This window comes from Durotheca rogersii (assembly GCF_024521655.1).
Source record: "Durotheca rogersii strain YMJ 92031201 chromosome Unknown GGS23scaffold_2, whole genome shotgun sequence".
In the NCBI taxonomy this organism is placed as follows: domain Eukaryota; kingdom Fungi; phylum Ascomycota; class Sordariomycetes; order Xylariales; family Xylariaceae; genus Durotheca; species Durotheca rogersii.
In genome coordinates, this window is record NW_026251233.1 from 561,289 (window position 1) to 581,918 (window position 20,630).

General features: G+C 60.2%; 5 protein-coding genes across 5 annotated transcripts; 2 read left to right on the forward strand and 3 right to left on the reverse strand.

The window, feature by feature from the left end:
- Positions 1-498: 498 nt before the first annotated feature.
- GGS23DRAFT_602430 (PLC-like phosphodiesterase) lies at positions 499-3,498 on the forward strand (the record flags this gene model as incomplete). Its single annotated transcript, XM_051519323.1, has 1 exon — positions 499-3,498. One exon carries the CDS (start codon positions 499-501, stop codon positions 3,496-3,498), a length of 3,000 nt encoding a protein of 999 aa, XP_051375945.1.
- A 6,891-nt stretch (positions 3,499-10,389) lies between these two features.
- Positions 10,390-12,995, reverse strand: GGS23DRAFT_547472 (palmitoyltransferase PFA3). The gene is made up of 2 exons (XM_051515090.1): positions 12,532-12,995; positions 10,390-12,408 (listed from the first exon to the last, which is right to left on the reverse strand). Exons 1-2 carry the CDS (start codon positions 12,725-12,727, stop codon positions 10,898-10,900), a joined length of 1,707 nt encoding a protein of 568 aa, XP_051375946.1. The 5' UTR covers positions 12,728-12,995; the 3' UTR covers positions 10,390-10,897.
- A 201-nt stretch (positions 12,996-13,196) lies between these two features.
- Positions 13,197-15,286, reverse strand: GGS23DRAFT_167300 (glycoside hydrolase family 7 protein). The gene is made up of 2 exons (XM_051511515.1): positions 14,362-15,286; positions 13,197-14,239 (listed from the first exon to the last, which is right to left on the reverse strand). Exons 1-2 carry the CDS (start codon positions 15,004-15,006, stop codon positions 13,499-13,501), a joined length of 1,386 nt encoding a protein of 461 aa, XP_051375947.1. The 5' UTR covers positions 15,007-15,286; the 3' UTR covers positions 13,197-13,498.
- Positions 15,287-16,279: 993 nt separating this feature from the next.
- Positions 16,280-18,101, reverse strand: GGS23DRAFT_612348 (uncharacterized protein; the record flags this gene model as incomplete). Its single annotated transcript, XM_051520482.1, has 3 exons — positions 16,280-17,200; positions 17,260-17,864; positions 17,928-18,101. The coding sequence occupies 3 exons, from the start codon at positions 18,099-18,101 to the stop codon at positions 16,732-16,734; spliced, it is 1,248 nt and encodes a 415-aa protein (XP_051375948.1). The 3' UTR covers positions 16,280-16,731.
- Positions 18,102-19,439: 1,338 nt separating this feature from the next.
- GGS23DRAFT_592573 (UBC-like protein) lies at positions 19,440-20,535 on the forward strand (the record flags this gene model as incomplete). The annotated part of the gene is made up of 2 exons (XM_051517894.1): positions 19,440-19,488; positions 19,604-20,535. The coding sequence occupies 2 exons, from the start codon at positions 19,440-19,442 to the stop codon at positions 20,533-20,535; spliced, it is 981 nt and encodes a 326-aa protein (XP_051375949.1).
- Positions 20,536-20,630: the final 95 nt, after the last annotated feature.

The window sequence follows — 20,630 nt, forward strand, 5'->3', positions numbered from 1 at the left end:
TCCTCATATAGACGCTGTCTCATCTTGTACTACAGGTACCAGCAGCGGTTCGACGCGGGCAGCGCCTCGCCGTATATCATGTCTTCGCATCCCAACCCAAACCCTTCCCGTCCCAGCGTCGAGTCCCGGATTCCTTCCAACACGTCCATCATGGCTGTCCAGAGTACTCTATGGCGGGTGCAACCGCCCAGCAAAGTCCAAACTAACACTCAACATGTTAACACTCTTCCCAACTCGATGCCTACTTCGGCCATAAGCGCCTCCTCCTCCGCCGCACCCTCTGGCTCTCCCCGGCATGGCTCTCCCCCCACGTCTCCAGACCGTGCGGTTTTGGCCACCAGCAGTTCTGTCCAGCCCTCGCCGGACCCGTCCCGCAGTCACGGTCCCGACGCCGAGCCATTCCCCGCCCCATCCCTCCTCCACCTCGGGGACCCTCTCGTGTCTTATAAGCCCGGCAACAGCCCCTCCGTGCCCGCTAGCGTAGGGACGCCGAGCGCTATGGCTGAGGCTTTGAGCCACCACACCCACTCGGGGAAGGGCCTGATTCGACGGCTGTCCAACCGGGCGACCAAGTTCGCCAGTAGAACGCGGCGGCAGTCGGCCGCCGCGCCCATGAGCCGGGAGGGAAGCGTGGGACCCGGCATTCTACGGCGTAGAAGCGATAGCACCAACACCGCACCTGCTGATGCCGTCCTATTGACGGATTCTGACGACGAGTCCCACGAGGACGCAAACGAGCTCAACTCCATCTTCGGCGCGGAGAGCATGACGCGGGACTTCTCGTCCGGGAGCGCTGCGCCGTCGGTAGCAGGGTCGGCCTCTTTTGCCGACGTCCCCACCGGACCGGTCGTGCCCATGGCCCTAGTCAAGGGGACCTATCTCGTCAAGGTATCCAAGAAGAAGAAGGCGAAGCGCCTGCTCTTCATCTTGGAGGCGGATGCCGGCAAGATCATCTGGGAGAAGGGCCGATCTACCAAGTGCATATACATCGACGATATCAAGGAAGTGAGGATAGGCTCCGACATCCGACAATATCGCATCGATTACGGGATTGCCGAGTCTGAGGAAGACCGCTTCTTCACCATCTTCTACGCCGTGCCCGACAGGTCTAGGAGCAAGACGATGCACCTGATCGCCGACGACGAAGAGACGTTCGCGCATTGGGTCAATGCCCTAGACTTGATCTCGAAGCATCGAGAAGTCCACATGGCCTCGCTGATGGCCTTCAACGACAGTGCCATCCGCGGGTATTGGGGCGGCGAGATGACGAAGCAGTTCGAGAATAGACTGCACTCGCCCGACGAGGAGGAGATGGACTTCCCCGGGGTTGAGCGAGTCTGTAGGAATCTCCATATCCACATGGCCCAGAGGGAACTCCGGGCCAAGTTCACCATCGCAGACGCCACCAGGACGGGCCGGCTGAACTTCAACGAGTTCCAGGTGTTCGTCCGCGAGATGAAGCGGAGGGAAGACGTCCGGCTGCTGTATCTCAGGCTAGCAGCCGATTCCGACCGGGGCATTACCCTGCCCGAATTCCTGCGATTCCTGCGCGACGAGCAGGGGGAAGATGTCGACAGAAACCTCGGCATCTGGGAGGCCCGATTCGTTCGCTATGCCTACAAGGGCGGCAAGCCCAGGACCGAGTCTCAACGTCCCGATAAGGATCTGATTACGATGAGCGAGCAGGCACTCGTAACATACCTAACCTCGAAAGACAACTTCCCCCTCGCGCGTGCACAGCCCGAGTACACGCTCGACCGGCCCTTCAACGAGTATTTCATATCTAGCTCACACAACACCTACCTAGTCGGCCGGCAGATCGCGGATGTTGCTTCCATCGAGGGTTATATCTCGACCCTGGCTCGAGGGTGCCGTAGCGTCGAGATCGACTGTTGGGATGGCTCCGACGGTCAGCCGGTAGTCAAGCACGGATACGCCATGACGAACACCATCTCGTTCCGCGAGGTGATCAACACCGTAAATAAGTACGCCTTTGTCGCGAGCCGATTCCCGCTTTGGGTCTCGCTCGAGGTTCACTGCAACGCATCGCAGCAGGAAGCCATGGCGGACATCATGAAGGATATATTCGGGTCCCGCCTCGTCACCGAGCCGTTAGATCCCTCTTCGACGAAGCTGCCGTCGCCTTCGGAGCTGAAAGATCGGATCCTAGTCAAGGTTAAGGGGACGCACGAGAACCCCGAGCAGCGACGCAATGGCGGCGGAGAGCCTACGATAGGCCGGCGGCGCGGGAACAGCCTGACGTCTCCCTTGTCGAGCCCGTTGCTGAGCCCGGTAAACCCGCCTCCCCGGCGCATGCCGGCCAAGCGGGTAGACACCATCACCGAAGGCGAGGTGCACGACACGGTGAGCAGCAGCACGAGCGAATGCGATAGCGAGGAGGAGAAGAAGGGAAAGCGGAAGACGAGCAAGATCGTCAGGAAACTGGGCGAACTCGGTGTCTACTGCACCGGCGTGAAGTTCCACGGCTTCGAGTCGGCGGAGTGCAAGAAGAGCAATCATATCTTGTCCTTTATGGAGGGCACCTTTCGGAAGCACTCCAAAGCCTCGGATTCGAAGCTGGCCCTGGCTCGGCACAACATGCGCTACATGATGCGTGTCTACCCGCAGTACTCGCGTCTCTCTTCCGATAACTTCAACCCCCTCATGTATTGGCGGAGGGGCGTGCAGATGGCAGCGCTCAACTGGCAGACCTTCGACCTCGGCATGCAACTGAATCAAGCCATGTTCGACGGCGGCACCGACAAATCCGGATACGTCCTGAAGCCGGAATCGATGCGCGAGATACGGATCTTACCCGGCGGACTGCCTGCGGAAGCCGTCGGGAAGTTGGAGCGCCAGAACATGTCCTTCAACCTCAACGTCATCTCGGCCCAGCAGCTCATCCGCCCGTCCAGCCTCTCGGCGAGCCGCACATTCGACCCGTACGTCGAGATCGAGGTGTTCCACACCAACGACAAGCGGGACAAGCACGATAGCATGGCCGGTATCCCCGTCCTCACGGATACGCCCCTCAAGTCCTCGACCGGAGTCGTAAAGGGGAACGGGTTCAATCCCGTATTCAACCACAACGCTCATTTCAACGTGACGACCAAGCACCCCGAGCTTGTCTTCGTCAAGTTCAGCGTGAAGCTTTCCGCCGACGGCGAGAACTCGTCAGGCCGCAATCCTACCATCGCGACCTACATGGTCAAGCTCGGCAGCCTCAAACAAGGCTACCGGACTCTGCCCCTGCTCGATTCTAACGGCGACCAGTATCTCTTCTCGACCCTCTTCTGCCACATAAAGGTCGACCCCACCACCAGCGTCTACCTCCCAAAAGCGTCGGAGAACGGCAGCGGCGAGGCTGGCGTGTCCAAGCTGAAGCACATAAGCCGCAACGTATTCGCCCGGTCCTCGGCCAACAGCGCCAAGTCGAGCTTCGAGAAGTCTAGCATCGACGGCGGCCATTCCGACGCCTCGCAGCACCCCGCTGTTTGATACCTACGTCAGCAGCCGTCACCATCGCTCGTCGCCGTTAACACGGATCGCCTTGTACCAACATTGTCTTTTTTTCCCCCGGAGTTTTCCCCTGTGCATAAATCAAGTCGCGATGATTTCCCCGATCCACCCGAATCTGCTACGAATACCCGTCGAACCACGTCCCCGAAGGGATAGTGTAGCATAGCTATAGGCGAAATGCATGAACCGGGGTTTTTTTTGTTTCTTTTTTCTCCCCCTCTTCGAGTCATTGTATCTCGCCTGGTTTCGGTGTCTCGAGAGAGTATCTGAGCAGTTTGCGGGAGCAAAGGAATGGTGGGCAAGGCATATTCATGGGTGTTGAAGGGACATGACAAGATAGATCTGGGAAGTGACAAGAAAATCGTTTTCATTTGTTTTCTGACGCATCGTGGACGGTGGCATTTGGGTTCTGGTGTTTTGTCGATTTGGGTCATTACGAGTTTCCTTGCGACGATATCATCATCACCCACCCCCACTTATCATCATCATCATTATCGACATCTTTGACCGTTGTCGCCGTCGTCGCTATCATCATCTAAGGCATATACGTTGGGAGTTTGTTTGCATTTCCATCTACGAGCAGGACTTGCATGTGGTGCAGCTGAGGCGCAGGGCCGCAATTGGCAGCAGCACGAGAAGGGGGAGTCTTGGGCGAGAGATTTGAATCTCACGGAACGGGGACTCACTGGGCCCCCCCCCGGGGGGTTCGGCGGCGGACGGTTCCTGGTGTCTTGATCTACATCAAGTTTGCGCCTCGACACTCTCCGCCTCCCTCTCGCAAGCCAGGTCCCTTGATGAAAGTAGCATTGGCATGTCGGCTCGCATTTACATGAACTCAGATAAATAACAGCCGTAGCTCGCGCTGCATACTACTACGTATTGAACCTATACCGAGGTTCCTGGCCACGGCAGCGCATTCGCCTGACGTGTCTGTCCGTCCCATCATTCTTAGTGCCTTGCAACCCCTTAAGGTCCCGAGCACGATAACGAATAGTCTATGTCGCCACCAACGAGGGTTAGAAGAAGAAGCACCCCCGACTCGTCTCTAACTTGGCGTGGCACGGCGGCGCACATGCTACCGAAAGCCTCTTAACCGGGCAGTTATTCGGGTATGTAGTTGGTTAGTATGCTCGCGCGCATGCCAGACAACCCCCAACGGCTGGGAATCCGTCGAGGTGTAAGCGGAGGCGACTGGTCTAAGGGGTGATTCGGATTCGCGGCTCAGGCGAAAAGGCAGCGTCGTGAGAGTACCGTGGTATTCAGCGGTCCTTGTCAGCCCTGGTTCGAGTCCTCCGCAACGAACGGCTCGGAATCTGGGTACATGGCCTAAGGATTACATGTCTCGCCAGGGTCTACTCGCACGATGCACCTAACCCCGCCGATCGCGACGCCACGGAAAACGCCTGGATCTGACGGCCATTCTTTTGCCCAAACTGGGGCACTCGACCGACAGCCTACGCTCGCCACGGCCGGTTCTACACCCGTCGCGGGCAAGACGAAGCGTGGCATGGCATCCTACTCTAGCTGCTTTCAGTGCATATTTATCCAATATGCAACGCGTGGCTTTTTCTTTTCTTTTTCCTCTCCATCTCCACAGCGAATGAAGCGTTATTGCTGGCGATGCGATGCCTCTTACCTCTATACGGTAAGGAACTGTCAGCTCGGCCCTCCAGTTGCTGACGCTCTCCGCGTATCTACGGTATGCTGCTTACTAGGAGCTGAGGGGGTTCTGAACCGGGGGCCGAGGGAGTTAACTACCACTAGATCGTGGCGCTGTTGTGACGGCCGGCCTCATCGCCTCCCCCCCCCCCCCCCCCCTTTCTCCCTCTTCCGCTCCCGCTCCCGTTCTCCCCTCACCTCCTTACTACCTATCCTCGCGCAGAATATCTAGGCGACACAGCCCGAGTCGCGGCCCGTATACTGCACACTGGGAACATAATGTTCTACCGATTACGCTGAGATGACCTCGATCAAGACCGAAGATTGGTTATTGGATGGTCCTGTACGGTGACAAATTTGGGGCGTGCGTAGAAGATGCGGGTGGGGATAGCAAAGAATCGCAACGGAGTCGTTTCTCAGCTTTCTAGCTTCAGCTACGAAGGGGTGTGAGTGGCGGAGAGGGAAGTAGAGAGAGAAGTGGAGGGCCACACCATGGGTAGTGAGAACGACGAGGAGGGATGCTTGGCTGCAACCTACTTGCTTAGCCACCACGTATAGCATTCCTATCACTACTGGTACAAGCTACGGCTGCTGGCTGCGCTTCTCCCTGCTGCATGTACTTCACATCTATGCACGAGGGCGTTCCCCCGTCACGTCCTTTCTTGCCCAAAAGAGAGCGACTGAGCTCCCTCATTGGACGGGGACGAGGAGAAGGGGGGTGAGGGTTACGCGGGCAAACGGAACGTGGTTCCTTGGGAGGGGAAGGGAGGGATAGGAGAGGAGGAGGATGGGGTGGCGAGTGATCCCAGCCCCCTGGACTGGGCACGCACGCGCAGCGGACAAGCAAGCAGGCAAGTATTGCTCACAGTATGGTGACGACGACGCGCTTACGAACCCCATCAGCCAGCCAATAGGTCTCACAGCCAGCCCTGTAAATCACGCAGGGACGCAGTTCCATCCTGTCGGGTCCTGCAGCCCGCGGCGACGGCAGTGGTGGTTAACGTGGCGGCATCATTGAACGCAGTCCCCCCCCTTGACCCCTGGGAGCCTTACGAGGCAACGGTGAGTGCCGTGATTACTTTGGGGCAATGCCACCACCCCCCCTCCCTTCTCGTCGCGGGGGGGGCATCGCGTCTCCCTTCCTGCGCTAGGAGACGCCATCGTACCGCATCCCCCATGCGCGCGGGCTCGGGCATGCAGGCCGCTGACAGAGCGGCCTACCCGATATGGTCAGCCACGGGAGTGAAATAGGTCCATTGTCTCTCTCCCTCCTTCTCTCTCTCTTCAGGGGACTTCGGAGACCACATTGGAGAAGCTCTCGGGGCAGATGAGGAACCCGCCATCCTCGAGCGGCTCCTCCCATTAGGTCCCGCTGAGCTTGCCTATCGTCCCGTCCCGTGCCGTCTCGACATGCCAAAGCCATGCTTGCAGGTGAGATAGGTAGGAAGCCCCTAGCATCTTACACTGTGCGTAAGCTGTCTTACTCGCGGCCTACCTAACCCACCACCCCTCTCGAGGAGCGGCCAGGGGTGCGTATACGGGGAGCGTCCCCTGACGTTGGTCGTCCGATGATGCCGCGGACCCGTAAGTCTCCCCTCCCTCTCGATGTCGCTCGCCCGGCCGAAGGCTGTCCGCGGGTTACAACACGGTAAATTACCCCTGGAAGAGGCCGATACGAAGCCGCCCTACCGCCGCACTGTATACTGGGGCGGGCTACGCTGCTGAGGTGACGCTGTTAGCACTGCACTGTTTCCGAGCCCGGGGCTCGCGGCCAGGGGCATCCGTAGCAGGGGCACGAGGCATCGCCTCGACCAACGCGGTCCGGCTGCGTCGAACCCACATATGCGAATATCGCGTCAAGATCGCTACTTACCGCTGCTGACGTGCCAGACCGGATGGGTGGTTCCTTGGGATGTATGTATCTATTGCAAGTATACGTACACACAGTACGTCCGAGTACAGTACGAAGGCCGCCGTGGGAATATTTAGCAAGGCACAGGCTTGTCGCGCGCCGTATTCACTAGACCCCTCTCGAGCAATCCAATATCCAAGACGGCGCGCTACGAGCACGGCTTTTCGCGTAGGTATATGCCTGTAGACTTAAATAAACACTTTAACCATGGCCCCCGCAACAACCTGCCAACCGGCGCCGCTCCTCTCTCGACGGCCGCGCCGCCTCACGGGCCGCGGCGTGGCTCCGGACTGCTGTCCATCGGCTATGCGTACATGTCGCCTACGTCTCCCTGGGCGGTGGTACTTTCGAGCAAGGGCAGAGGGCCGCGGAGAAATGCCCACAGGCCCGCCCCAGCTCGCCTCACAGTAGGAACTGGCATGCGCCGCGGCCCGGCCGGACGTAAAGGATACACGAGCCCGCTCATAGATGACAAAAACCCCTCTTACCCTGGATCGAGGAGGCATAACTCCGGGCCTGCGTGGTAAGACCCCCCCCCCCCCCCCTTCCCCCCTCAACCTCCAGGTCGCGAGGCAGTCAGACGCTCCTCGAAGCGAGACGGGCTATCGGATGGCGCGGGCTCACCGGCTCGTCTGCGGATTAACCCCCCCCCCCCTTCCACCCCCCGGCCCGTGGTTATTAGAGGTCGCCTCGCTGCGTCCCACCCAAGCGGTAATCGCAGCACGCGCGGGGGCAAGGCGGCGAACTGCCGGACCCAAGACTACAGCGCGCTGCGCGCGCGGTGCTGGGCCACAGCAACCCGGGTCCCTTCCGGTCCTATCCGCTCTCCGGGCCGTGCTAAGCACACACCCCCCCGACGTCGGCAGAGGAGGTACTCGAGTCCTCAAGGGGGTTAGTTGGGGAGGGATCGTCGTCTTTTTTTGGTCTTGGGGCGAGGGAGGGTCCCGAACAAAAGGCCCCAAGCGGCGCTCTATCCCCGTTTCGTTGTCGCCCCGACGGCAGCTCTTCCCCCCTGCCTCCCTCCCACCCCCCCTCTCTCTTCGCCCGCCTTATTTTTGGCGTCTGCCAACGGTCGCCGGGTTTACGAGGGCTGCGCCTCCCTCCCCCTCCCCGGGGGAATAGGGGGGGGGGGGGGACTGCTAGTCGTCTTCTCCGTCTCCCTCTCTCTCTGTATCTCCACACGCGCAGAGCTGCGGTAGGCTCGCTACAGACAAGATGGAGCCGACCCCCTGTCCGCCGGCGGGGGGCGGAGGAGGGGCGAGCGCCACTTGGCCGGTAGGTATCCACCACGGGCTATGTACGCAGCGTGCGGGCACGCCAGCGCTCGTCGATAAAAATAACGATGACATGCCTAGGCGCCCGCCGCGCAGGCGTCGAGAACAGGGCCAGGGGGGCGGGGAAGGGCAGCCAGCCAGCCAGCCAGCCAGCCAGGGGAGTAGGTGTGGGCGTAGACGGCGGGCGGGCGGCGGGACGTCGGGTCTGGGAATGCGCGCGCGAAGGGCAGCCTTGGGGACGACCGCGTGTGTGTACACACAAGTAGCGCTACCTCGCGTGGTATAGCCCGACGAAAGCGTGCCTCCCTATGGCGATTACGTACGTAGGCGGTGTATGTCCCCAGGAGGCCAGGCGGCGCGATGCCCTGCAGCGACGCAGCGCGGTCGCGCGGCGGGGAGGGTGAGGGGGAGAGACGTCGACGGCTGCCTCGGAACGCGCCTCTCCTCTCGATACAGACGGCTTTTCCCGATCCCCGAGGGCGGGCGTGATCGCCGACCTGCGAGCGAGCACACGCAGCCTGCTACCATTGTCCTGCCGATCTTGCCCTCATGCTTCCCTCTCTCTTTCTCTCTCCAACCCCTCGCACGCAAGGCTGTCGTAGGTTGCGTGCCGTACGCCTCAAGCCCGCCCGGCCACTCCGCGAGGGAAGATGGAGAAGAGAGGACGCCTTTTCTAGGCGACGCCTAGAGGCTAAAGTTACACCGCGTTGCTGGCGTTGAGAACGATGTCTCCGCGGAGGGGGTGGTGGCTGTAGGACTCGGGGAGGAGACGCGGCGGCGTTGGCACCGAGCGTGCGGGTGCGGGAAAGATACCTACGTGCTCGCTGTTTAGGATGACGGGAGAGGCCTGGAGCACACCTGGCTGGTAGGCAAATCATACTTCTTGCGGCGCGGAGGGCCCGCGTAGACTTGGATCAGAGCTGTGCTTCTAGTTAAGAAAAAATAACCGCACACTAAACATCCTACCTTTGCCCGGAGGTTATCTTGTAGAGATGCTGGCCTGGAGTTGTATACCTCGAGTTGAAAGAGAAGCAGCCCGGGACAGATTCGTTGAACCCTCTCCCGATGTCCTCTCCGACAGGCGTACAAGAGAGCCAGCTACTAAAATAGTGTGGAGAGATTCCCGTAATATCTACCCGCGACTATAGACCTAAAACGTGACTTTCTCATGGGCCATCTTGACCCAACTCGTCGATATCAAAGGGGGCATTCTCCGATCCGTCCTACACCTATGAAACCAGACATCGTCGTCCGTATCAGATCGTAAACCCGCGCTCCGTCCTTGACGTCGACTGCTAGGTGTCGAATCGCGGCAATCGCAAAACCCACCAACCGCCACCGCAGCCACCCCGGAACACCGCGAACCCGCTCGACGTAGAACCGCCCTGGCGCCCTCGACTTCCCGCCTGTCTAGCTCCATAGTACAAGCTTGCCCGCCGTGTCTCGGGCATCGCAGCCGCCTCCGCTCCCCCAGAGCAGCAGCCCGGCCCCTAACAACACCAGATGCCCGCCTCTCTTCTCTCGCCCTAAGCTCACCCGCGCCCTCGTTGCGCGCTCCCAGTCCGAGTGCCCTCGCCGCGCTCCTTCGCAGAGCGCACCCCGCGCCGGAGACCCCGGCCGCTAGCCCCCCGGCCGACGCAGCAGCCGTGGCCCTCCCCACCGCCTCGCCCCGCCGCCGCCCCCCCCCCCCCTGCCCGTCCGTCGCCGCCCCGCGCGCGGCCGAGCCAGCCGGACCCGACGGCCGGGCTATTATTGTATGGCGGGGGCAGCGCCCGCGAGTGAGGCGCGCCGCGGGCGGGGCCGAGACCCGCCGTGTCCCTGCTCCGCCGCGGGTGAGCTGTTCCCCGGGCCGCGGCCGGGCCGAGCAACGGGGACGCGTAGAGATCACGGCTTTTGAGACGGCGCTTGGTCTGCGGGGGAGCAAGCAGGCCCCGTAGGAGCTGTAGCGCGGGCCCCGTAACAGGCTGGGCCGCCTCCCGACGTAGGCGGCGGCGCAGGGCGCAGTCGCGTGGACGGCACGGGCACCTGGCGTTAAACGTCATTCATTGCGGCGAGCGCTACCTGCCTATCCTAGCCCCATGCCCTCCGGGATCCGTATTCCACCGTACAGAGCGAACCCGCTTCCCCGTTTTACTCCCTACACCTCCTCCCCCTCTTCTTCTCTTCCACCCCAGCTGCTCTGCCAACTTCTCCCCCGTATTCAATGGCCCCAAAGCAAAAAAAAAAAAAACCAGCTGTGCCTGCGTCCAAACGCACGTATTATATATGTACTGCCAGAATGAGATGTGGGGAGGAAGCAAACGCCCAAGCCATGCTAGTGCGCGTGCGCGTGTGGGCGACGCGATGTCCGCGGCGTACCATCATACAAGTTGTCCCCGTCTGTAGCCGTGACAGGGGAAGGGGAGGTACTTGAGGCCAATATGCCTAATCGAACCCCCCTCGACTCCTTTTTGTTTATACAATTCCGGGCCCGAGCTCCCTCTTTACCTACCTGCCTGCCTGCCGGGTCGTTCTACCGCTTCAGCCCTTAGCCTCAGTCGACCTCATCGTCGTCGTCATTTCGCGAGGACCGCAGCAGGGGGGTCGCGCTGGCCTTGGCGCTGCCGTTCCTCGCCCCTGTCGACGACGACGACGACGACGGCTTCCTCAGCAGGCCGCTGACGCCGCTCCGCGCCCACCCGCCGTTCGTGACGACGTTGAGCGCCCGCGTCTCGGCGTCGCTGTCATCTTCGTCGTCGTTGTCGTCGTCGTCGCTACTACCGCCGTCGCTCCCGACGTCCACACCCTGCCGGTTCAGCGTCCGCATCGACACCGACGTCGGCGGCTCGTCCGCGTACAGGTTCGGGTCGCGGCCCAGCACGCGGTCCGCCTTTGACGGTGTGCGCCGGCCCTGAACGCCGGTTCGAGAGTTCTGCGGCGGCACCAGATAGTGGCTGCCCGTGGCGCCGCCGACCCGCTCGACGGTGATGTGCGGTGCCGCCGGGTCCGGCTCGCCCCAGCCGGCGGCGCGCTCCCGCTGCGCCTGCTGCTCGCGCTCGCGCGCGATTTGTTCGCGGGCCGCGACCCACTTGGGGCTCGCCTCCCAGCTCCAGCCGTCGCCGGTCGTAGTGACGAAGGGCAAGGGCCAGAGGGCCGGGCGGGGGCCGAAGAGGTGCGCGAGGTTGCGCCGCACGCCGAGGTCGAACGCGTTCGGAAGCTTCTCCGAGTCCTGCTCGTCCATGTACTCCTCGTAACGCTTGCGCGCGCGGTAGCGCTCTATTTCCTCGTACGACAGTGGCCGCTGCCCCTGCCCCTGCCGCGTGATGACGTTATCATCGTAGTTCCCGTCCCGCGAGCTCCGCAGCTCCTCGCCCTCCTCAGGCCGCGTCACACCCGGTAACGCGTTCGCGTGGATATCGAGAAGCTGCTGGCCGTACCGCGGCAGCGGGATACCCTCGCCGTTGTGCTGGGCGATGAACTGGTGCTGTAGGGACTTCCGCAGCGGGCTCAGGTACCGAGTCTTCTCGAGACACTCGATCGTAGTCTGGCCGCGCGAGGCGAGCATAATGTGCCAGGCGGTGAAGGCGCCAACGACGATGCCGATGATTCCGGAGATGACGGATAGCATAATGAAGTTGACAGGCAAGAGAGTATTCGTATATTGGGTTTGCGTCAGCAGCTCAGAGTAAACCCAGGATCCGGAGACGGCGAAGCTGTAGAAGCAGAAGAGGGTGGTGTATATTAGGAAGAGCAGGAAAGCCTTGTGGTTGCGAAGGCCGATGCAAGTGGCGAGCCAGGGGCAGTGGTGGTCCATCTTGAGGACGCAGCGTCGGCAGGTCGAGCAGTGATGCGCGCGGTCAGGTTTCCGGGCCTGGCACTTTTTGCAATATCGCAGCTCGCCATTGGATTTAACGGTGAAGGACGTGGCTCGCGGAGGCGCGGTCGTGGGCAGGCCCGAGTACCCGGCCGAGTCGGTGGTGGTGCCAGGGTTCGTAAAGACGGCGGTGGTGTAGCACCAGTTAAGCATGAAGTAGAGGACGACGCCGCCGATGGAGGTTTGTGTTCCTGCGCGGCCCATCTGTCAGCTCCGGCTCTCGATCTCGCAGGCGCAACCAAATCCCAGTCCTCTCGTCGGCATCCGGCGCAGCCGAGGAGGGACACAGACCGCGAAAGGGGAGATAGACTGACCTATCCACGCCGGCTTAGACGATTCGTGAGAGCCGATACTGACGACGACCCAGACGGCCCAAGAAGTCAGGCTGTAGACAAAGGCTAAGGGAAAGTAGGTGAGGCAATTGCAGCAATAGCGCTCGAAACGCCGCGCCCATCGGCGAGCCATGTTTGGTGATTGTTGCCCGGGTGGTGACGGGACTCTGTCGTCCATGGAGTCAGGGACACGGAGAGGAGGGGAGAAGAGTACGAGGGAAGAGAGGTTCGACAGTGTGGCTTCTGTCAGATCAGATCGAGGCCAGTATCACATCATGAAACAGAACGCTAACTTATGTTGCTGTGTTTTTTTTTTTAACGGCTTTTAGATGGTGACGAGTCCCCTGAGGAATTACCTACGGACTTGGGGACGCGATGGGTCTGGCGGGCTGAGCTCATCTTGGCCAGGGACGACCAGTAGGTCAAGGGGTCGGCATGTTGATATCCCGGCCCGCTGCATAGCATGTGCCTGCGTACACCTCGTTATATGACCGTATCTCACGTAATGTTACGGTTAATTGGGTATCTTCTGGCTTATGTAGTATACATCTAAGTTACTATTGTGTGTCGCTTATCCTCCAGAAGCATATATGCATATATGCACATGTTATCGAATTCTTTTTTTATCTCCTCGACATCGTGATTCTTCTCTCTCTCCTTCGTCTAGGGTCATCACGTTAGAAGCCAACGATCACTGAGGAGATGGGGCGTATGCCCCTACACACATACGTGAATGAACTATGGCCATGCTGCCATATTCGACTGGCTAGGCGACTGTCCCTACTATCTTAATTTATGGCTACCAGTAGACGCCGCGTCAGACGCGTCCCGGCCCGGACACGATGGGTAGACGAAGCGGGCCGACCTGCTTTCCCTCCCTGGCCTGTCGCTGCCGCCGTCTCTCCACGCGTCCGTACATGCATAGCATACACGCGCGCATAACACATGGCTACACCGCCCCTGAGACGGTACCCTGCGAGCGGCCATATGTGCTCCCGATGTCGCCCCAGCGGATGTTCGAGAACGTGACGGCGGTGTCGGGGCGGCGCTCCTTGATCACGGCCGGGTTGCCCTCGCGGAGGTCGCAGGGGCCGGCGCGGCCCGAGTTGAGCCAGTTCATGAACTGGCGGCCGTCGTTCCAGATGCTGAAGGCGAGCACCATGCCGCGGTCGAGCGCGAGCCCGGCCGTGCGCAGGCCCCCCAGGTTCTCGAACGTGTTGCCGACCGCCTGGCAGTGGCTCATGCGCAGCGAGTCCCCCGGCGGCATCGCCGGGTCCGCCACCGCCGCGTTGTCGATCACCACGCCGTCCTGCACGTACAGCCGCCGCACCTCGTTGAGGGTGTCCTTGTTGATCGGCGACGGGTTGTTCGTGGTCAGGAACTGCGTCGTCACCGTGAACGGCCGCGTCGTGTCGATCGTGAACGGCGTCGCCCCCGGCGCGCCTGCCGTGTTGTTGCTCGGCGGCGGCGTTAACGCCGAGCGCGGCCCGTAGAAGGTCGTGTTGCCCATCCGCCATGTGTTGTACGCGCACCCAGACTTGTCACACACCCCGATGCTGCCGCATTCGCCGCCCGTGCACGCATACACGCCTGGTTGGCTGCACACGTGCGCCGTGAATGCCGACGCCACCGCGTTGGCCTCCCACAGGTCCATCTCGTTGCAGCACGCTCCCTTAGAGTCGAGGTTTGCCTAGATATATGTTGTCAACTTGGTCAGTTCGTCTCTTTTCGGGGACCGGCATGTGAGGTGGGCATTTAGGTAGAAAGGTAAGCCAGCTAGCACATGAGAAGAAAGGAAGAGGGAAAACTCACCACACCGTTGATAAAAGGTAGCTTCGGGCACTGTGCATCGCAGTATCCGGTGCCGTACCGCGCGCCGGCCGGGTTGAGAGCGCTGCGGGCTCCCGTCGAATTCATCTCGGCGAGGTACAGGGCGCCGTTCATGCCGCACACAAGCTTCGAGACATCGACGTCGAAGCTGATCTCCTTGTTCTTGATATACAGCACCTCGTAGTTGTCGCCCTCCTTATCGAGCAGGTAGACGCGCGGACTCACGGGCTCGAGGACACCGCGACGTTCCATGTACATGTTGAGGGTCAGGGAGCTGCCGTTGGCGAACACGCCGCTGCCCTCGTAGTCGGCCGCGTCGAAGACACAGTTGCGCGCGCACACCTCGGGGTCCGGGCATAGCTCCTTGCTCAGGGGCGGTGCCGCGCTGCCGATCCCATACCCGCCGCAGCTGCTCGTTCCGTTGACCTGCCGTAGCTCGTGGAAGCTCGCGTCCAGGACGATGGCCGTCTCCTGCTTGACGCAACCGCCCGTGTTGGTGCACTTCTCCGTCGACAGCCGCGGATGCGTGTCAGCGTTGCCAATGCCCTGCGCCGCCACGCCCTGCTGCTGCTGCTGCAACAACAAGGGCCACGCCCCGGCCACCGCGGCAACAATACGTGCGTGCATGATCGCCGTAGATCAAGGCGGCGCACCGGGGAACCGATGGAAACTATGCAGGCGAGGGATACAGGCCGCAGAGGTAGAGGTAGGTGGGAACACTCATAGGCAAGCGCATGCTGTGAGTTCCTCTAGGCGATATCACCAGTATCTCCCCTTTCCCCGTCGACGTTCGCGGGGTCGATATGGTAGTAATAACAATAACAGGTCAAGAAAGATTCCACGGCACGCAATCCTTCTCTCTCGTCTCCTTTCTCCTCGCCCTTCATCCGCTCACGCGTAATCCAAGCTCCTCCCCATTTCCCCCTATCTGCCGGCCCCTCCCGCCACGAAAAGAAAAACGGTGACCCCAGCCCGAAGGGTAATTTGCACGAACGCTTTATGCAGGGTTCGCGGCTGCAACGCTATTAGGCGCGGTCGCGGTGAATAGATTGCGATAGCCCCATTTTATTCAAAGGCCTATCCGTCGCCTAGACGGTTTACGTAGGTATGGTGATATCTCGGGGCGAGAGAGCAGGCAGACATAACACACAGCACAACGACTATATCTCGCCTGCGCCGACTGGGTAGATGCCTGTCGTCGCGTCGGCAATTAATTGTGAGCGAGGACGAACAGAACGGCTCCCCCCGCTGTCCGGTATCCCAGCACCTCTCCCTCTGTGGCAGCGCGGCCGCATCGCTCACTCCCAGCGGCGTCTTCCGCCCCCCCCTTTCGGCGCCGCGACGGCAAATAGCCGCGAAGCTTCCATATCACAGGAAAGCGTGCGGGAACAGCTCGTTAACCTACCCACCTCCCTACCTACCTAACCAACCAAGCCCGCCCCCCTACCCAGACTCTGCCGCCGTTCTTCTCGGCAAGTCCCCGCGACACTTCCCGCGCCTCGGCGGACTAGACCCGGAGACGCGCCTTTTCGGCTCCCTCCCCCCTTTCCCCCCTTTTACCACCCACCCGAGCAAGCATCCAGAGACCCGGCGCGGCTGAATACATGCACACACACACACACATGCATTCATATTAGGTACACGTGCCTACCCCCCTTTTGTCGGGCATCTTCTGTGTTCGCTCTAATTTCTGTGCCATACGAGACTCGTCCGCGCAACTGGGCCCGCGTCGTCGTCGTGCCGTGTCACACACGAGTGGCTATACACAATACTGCGCATACCGACCGATCCTACACCTTGGTTCTTCCCTACCTCCGGCTCCCGCTTCCCCGCGCGCGAGCGGTCGGTCGCCCCGGGTTTAAGGAAGTCAGTAAGAGGTGGAGAAGGGTGTTTTGTATCCGCTCGTCTCCATAGGTGTGCATGTACAGGTGCACGAAAATGAAATGCTTACCTGCGCCCCCTCGCGGATTTTCTTTTTCTTTTCCCCTTCGCGGCTCCGCCCTTATCGGCTGGAGAGACGCGATTCGAAAGCATTAGAAGTTGTCCGCTGCGGATCTTACACACCATGTCGATCGTTGTGAAACTTTTCTGGGATTTCCTATAGCAAGGTGTGTCGAATCTTCTGCCTACTAGACTGTTTCCTACGTAGACACTGAAGTATCTTCTATTTACAATCCCGGCGGAGAGAGCATCTTCAGAGAACACCAGGTGCTCGAAGCACCACTTGCAGTCCTCTCGAACACGACCGCCGTATCATTGAATATCTCCAGGATTAAACGATCTGAAGGCACGGGGCCAGTTGCGTCCGCCGTCAAGTAAATGTTGCCCAATGCATAAATGGGTGCCCGGCGTTTAGGAGGAGGACTCCTGCTGGGGTGAGCTTCCCGCCTGGCTGTCATCCGGGCGGTTTTCACCGCGTCCCTTTCCTCGGCGACGACGGCGCGATGGCTTTTTGGTGGCCTCCTCGTCTTTGTCCGTGTAATAAGCGCTCTTTCGTCCGTCCGTTCCCGGCACGGTGTGAAGCTTAGAAGGTCGCTTCGACTTGGCCCACTCCTCGTCAAACTTGAGTTTTGCCACACCATTGAGCAGCTGGCTGGCCGGGTCGATAACCAGAGCGCCATTGGTTATCTGTTGTATCATGAGGCCGTAGCTATGCAGCTTCCGAATACGGCATCTGGCCTCGCCGATCGTTTCGGCGTGTCTAATCCAAGCACTCTGAGAGACGAATGGGGCTCGGCAACCAGGGCAGTTAAACTTGATATCATAGTGGGCGGGAGATTTCAAGTGAGAGATCAGTCCGGTGCTGGTCTTGAACTTGGACCTAAACAGCTGTTAATGGGAAAATTGGGTAGAGGAAGGGAGGTTTATAGAATTACGAACTTGCAACTGTTGTGGGGACACTTATAAGTGTCGAGAATGGGATCGACGAAGAGGGCCGCATTGAAAGAGGGATGGTTGGGATCGATGATACGTCCTGTTGTAGGATTGGAAGCAGATGCTGGCTGGGCCAAGTCTTCAGCAGGAGGTGGTACGGTCTTATATGCCTCCTTGTATGCCTCTGTCGCAAACAACTTCTTTTGCTGGCCCCATGCATTGTCCTGGTCCTGGGCAAGGTTATCGATGCCATCCCCGGTCAGAAAGTCCTGCTGTGCGATGTCTCCGTGGCGGAATTTCTGCATGGCAGTTCGAGGGAAGTCGTTCTGATGTCCCTGCACATCAAACGTCGGACTCTTCTCATCGGCCCATTCATCACCCCAGACATTTTTGATGTGGGAGGGGGTATTCTCGTTGAGTATCTCATATTCGCCGGCCTTTAGCTTGCTAATGGACTCTTCTTTCATCTTCAATACCTTGTCCAGTCCCCCGGCCAAATCGGAAGGGAAGACGCGAGGACAGGCACCGTTCTCTACATGAACCATCCAGTCAGCGCCGCTGGCGAACTTGGCGTCACAGCCGGGGCAGATGAGATCTTGCAACTGGGGGCCCTAGATAGGTCCACGGGTCAGGTTGGGTCACCAAAGTCGGCTGGGAGAGGCAAGTTGGCTTACATGGGTGTGCACCGGTTGCTTGGCATAGAAGGATGCACCACAGTTAGGGCATGCAGAGTGGCCTTTGGCTTTCTGATGCTGGTCCAAACGCTCCTTGGTCGGGAACTTGCTCCCACACTTGTTGCACTGGTTTGTCAAGGCCGGAGCCACGATATTATCGTGCTTGGAAGCCATGGCTGCCGTAGCTGGCTGGGCTGCTCAGGAAGTAATAGTCAGGAGGAGGCGATGCTGGGCGGGAACGGCGGGAGGATGGCTGTTGAGAAAGACGGCGGAGAGAGAAAGGAAGAGGGGAGAAACAGAGAGACGAGGGGGAGAGGGAAAGGTGTATGGAGACGGATAGGCGAGACGGCGGCGACTTCCTCCTGTCAGCAGCCCAAACAAGGCAACGGCGTGGTGATTCCCTGTTCGGAGGATATATAAAAAGGGGGAAAGAATGAGATATGGAAGTGAAGTCAGGTATCTTCAGGTACCTTCAGGTACTTTACTTTACTGAGGTACCTGTTGATAGTAGTTTGCGTCAGGTAGGGCGATAACTACAGCTACGTGTGTCCTTAGCTGCTTAACCTCTAGAACAATGGACAGACAACACAACCTCCAACCCGGAATGAATACCTGCTAGGTAGGTATACAGTATTAAGAGGTTAGGAGGTAGGTGTAGGTATGCCGCCTCGAGGTACCTCTTAATATAGGTACATAGACACTAGTTCACTGGGCAAGGACTGCTATGTAGGCACCTTTAACCCACAGCATCGTGCGTCAACTGCTTTGAGGCAACTTGGATGGTTTGCTTGTTGTGTTGAGCTCTTGTCTTGATACTTGCCTCAATACCTACAGGTACCTATGTAGGTACCTATCTTCTGGAGGAGTAAATACCGTAGGGGTGCTTGTAGGTAGATGTGTTTACCCACCATCAAAATACAGGTTACCTAGGTAGGTAGGCGTTAATATATGCCAGATCTATAGGAATCTGGCTATCTAGGCACTCTGGTTGAAGCGACGTTGTTGATTTGCCTTACAAGCTTCCATTCCTACCTTATCAAGAGTTGGCTAGGGGAATGTGCTGACGTAATAGAACCATGCTGACATAATAACGAAATCCGATATCGTCATCGTCCCCTCGCCCGCCCTGAAGGGAGACCCTGCAGGTGACTTCGTACTACATCTTGAAACCAAATCCTACCTACCTCTATCATCAAGACAACCTGGCCTCCAGAGCGAGAGCAATCCATCATAGCCAGCAACATCAAAGCCAGCAACTTACTCCGCGATTTTAGTATCAGCCGGCGCTTTACCGATCAACTATTGATAGACTGCAGAATCAATTCCCAGCCTGTCTGTCCCAGCCCAACCGCATCCTGCCCGCTCCGTTTCCCCGTCCGCCATGACCTATAGGTAGATCGACTCGCTACCGCCCTCACCTCGCCTTGCCTAGCACGACGTTATCGCAACCCAGACCACATCGCGACTCCTCCCAAAACACCGTATCGGCCGAGCCGAAAGCCAGCAGAAAGCATGGCCAATCCCCAGTTCAATTCCAAATCGCCTACCATCCGGCGCATATGTACGCTCCTCCCCCCTCCCCTCCCTCGACACGCCTCTATACACGTCCAGCTCCCCATGCCATCCCGTCCACAGCCGACGTCTCTACCTCCCCCCCGTCGCTGACAACGAAGCAGTAAAAGAAGCCGCCGAGATCTCGTCCTCGCCGTCGCCCGACTACACGGCGGCGCCGCTCGAGACGGACCTGTTCGAGTGGCACTTCACGCTGCGCGGGCCGCCGGGGTCCGCGTTCGCGGGCGGGATCTACCACGGGCGGATCGTGCTGCCGCCGACGTACCCGCTGCGGCCGCCGTCGTTCCGCTTCGCGACGCCGAGCGGCCGCTTCGAGGCGAACCGCGAGATCTGCCTCAGCATCTCGGGCCACCACGAGGAGACGTGGCAGCCGGCGTGGGGCGTGCGCACCGCCCTCGTCGCCCTGCGCAGCTTCATGGAGACCGACGCCCGCGGCCAGCTCGGCGGCCTCGACGCCCCCGACGCCGTCCGCCGCCGCCTCGCCGCCGAGAGCCCCGCCTGGCGCTGCCCCGCCTGCGCCCGCTCCAACGCCGAGATCATCGCCGAGTGCGAGGAGCGCTCCCGCCGCGCCGACGCCGACGCCGCCGCCGCTGCCAGGCGCGACGTTCAGGTCCCCGCCGAGCTCCAGATGGGCTTCCGCGACGAGATGGAGAAGGCGAAGAAGAAGAAGAAGGCGGCCGGGGAAGAGGCGGGCGCCGGCGACGGCAACGAGAAAAGGGAAGCAGCGGACGGGGAGGACGACGATGACGACTCCGAGAGCGCCCAGCTCGCCGAGGGCTTCGTGCAGACGGTACCCGAGAGGGATGTCCCGCCGCCGCCGCCAGCGCCCGCCAGCGCCGCGCGGCCCGCGAAGGGCGTCCCGGTGCCGACGGCGGCAGGGGCGGCGGCGGCGACGGGATGGGCCGCCAGCAGGACGGCGCAGAGGACGCAGCCGGCAGACCCGAACGAGGGAGTGCCGGCGTGGGTCGACTACGCCATCGTGTCGCTCGTCGTCGTGCTGATCGCCATGCTCACCAAGATCCTCCTGGCGGGCTGAGAGAGCGGGCGCAGGTTCGCCCTCGGATCTGAATACGATGGCCGGGTTGCTCGACACCCGGGGCCGGTACCTAGATAATATACGCGTGATAAAAA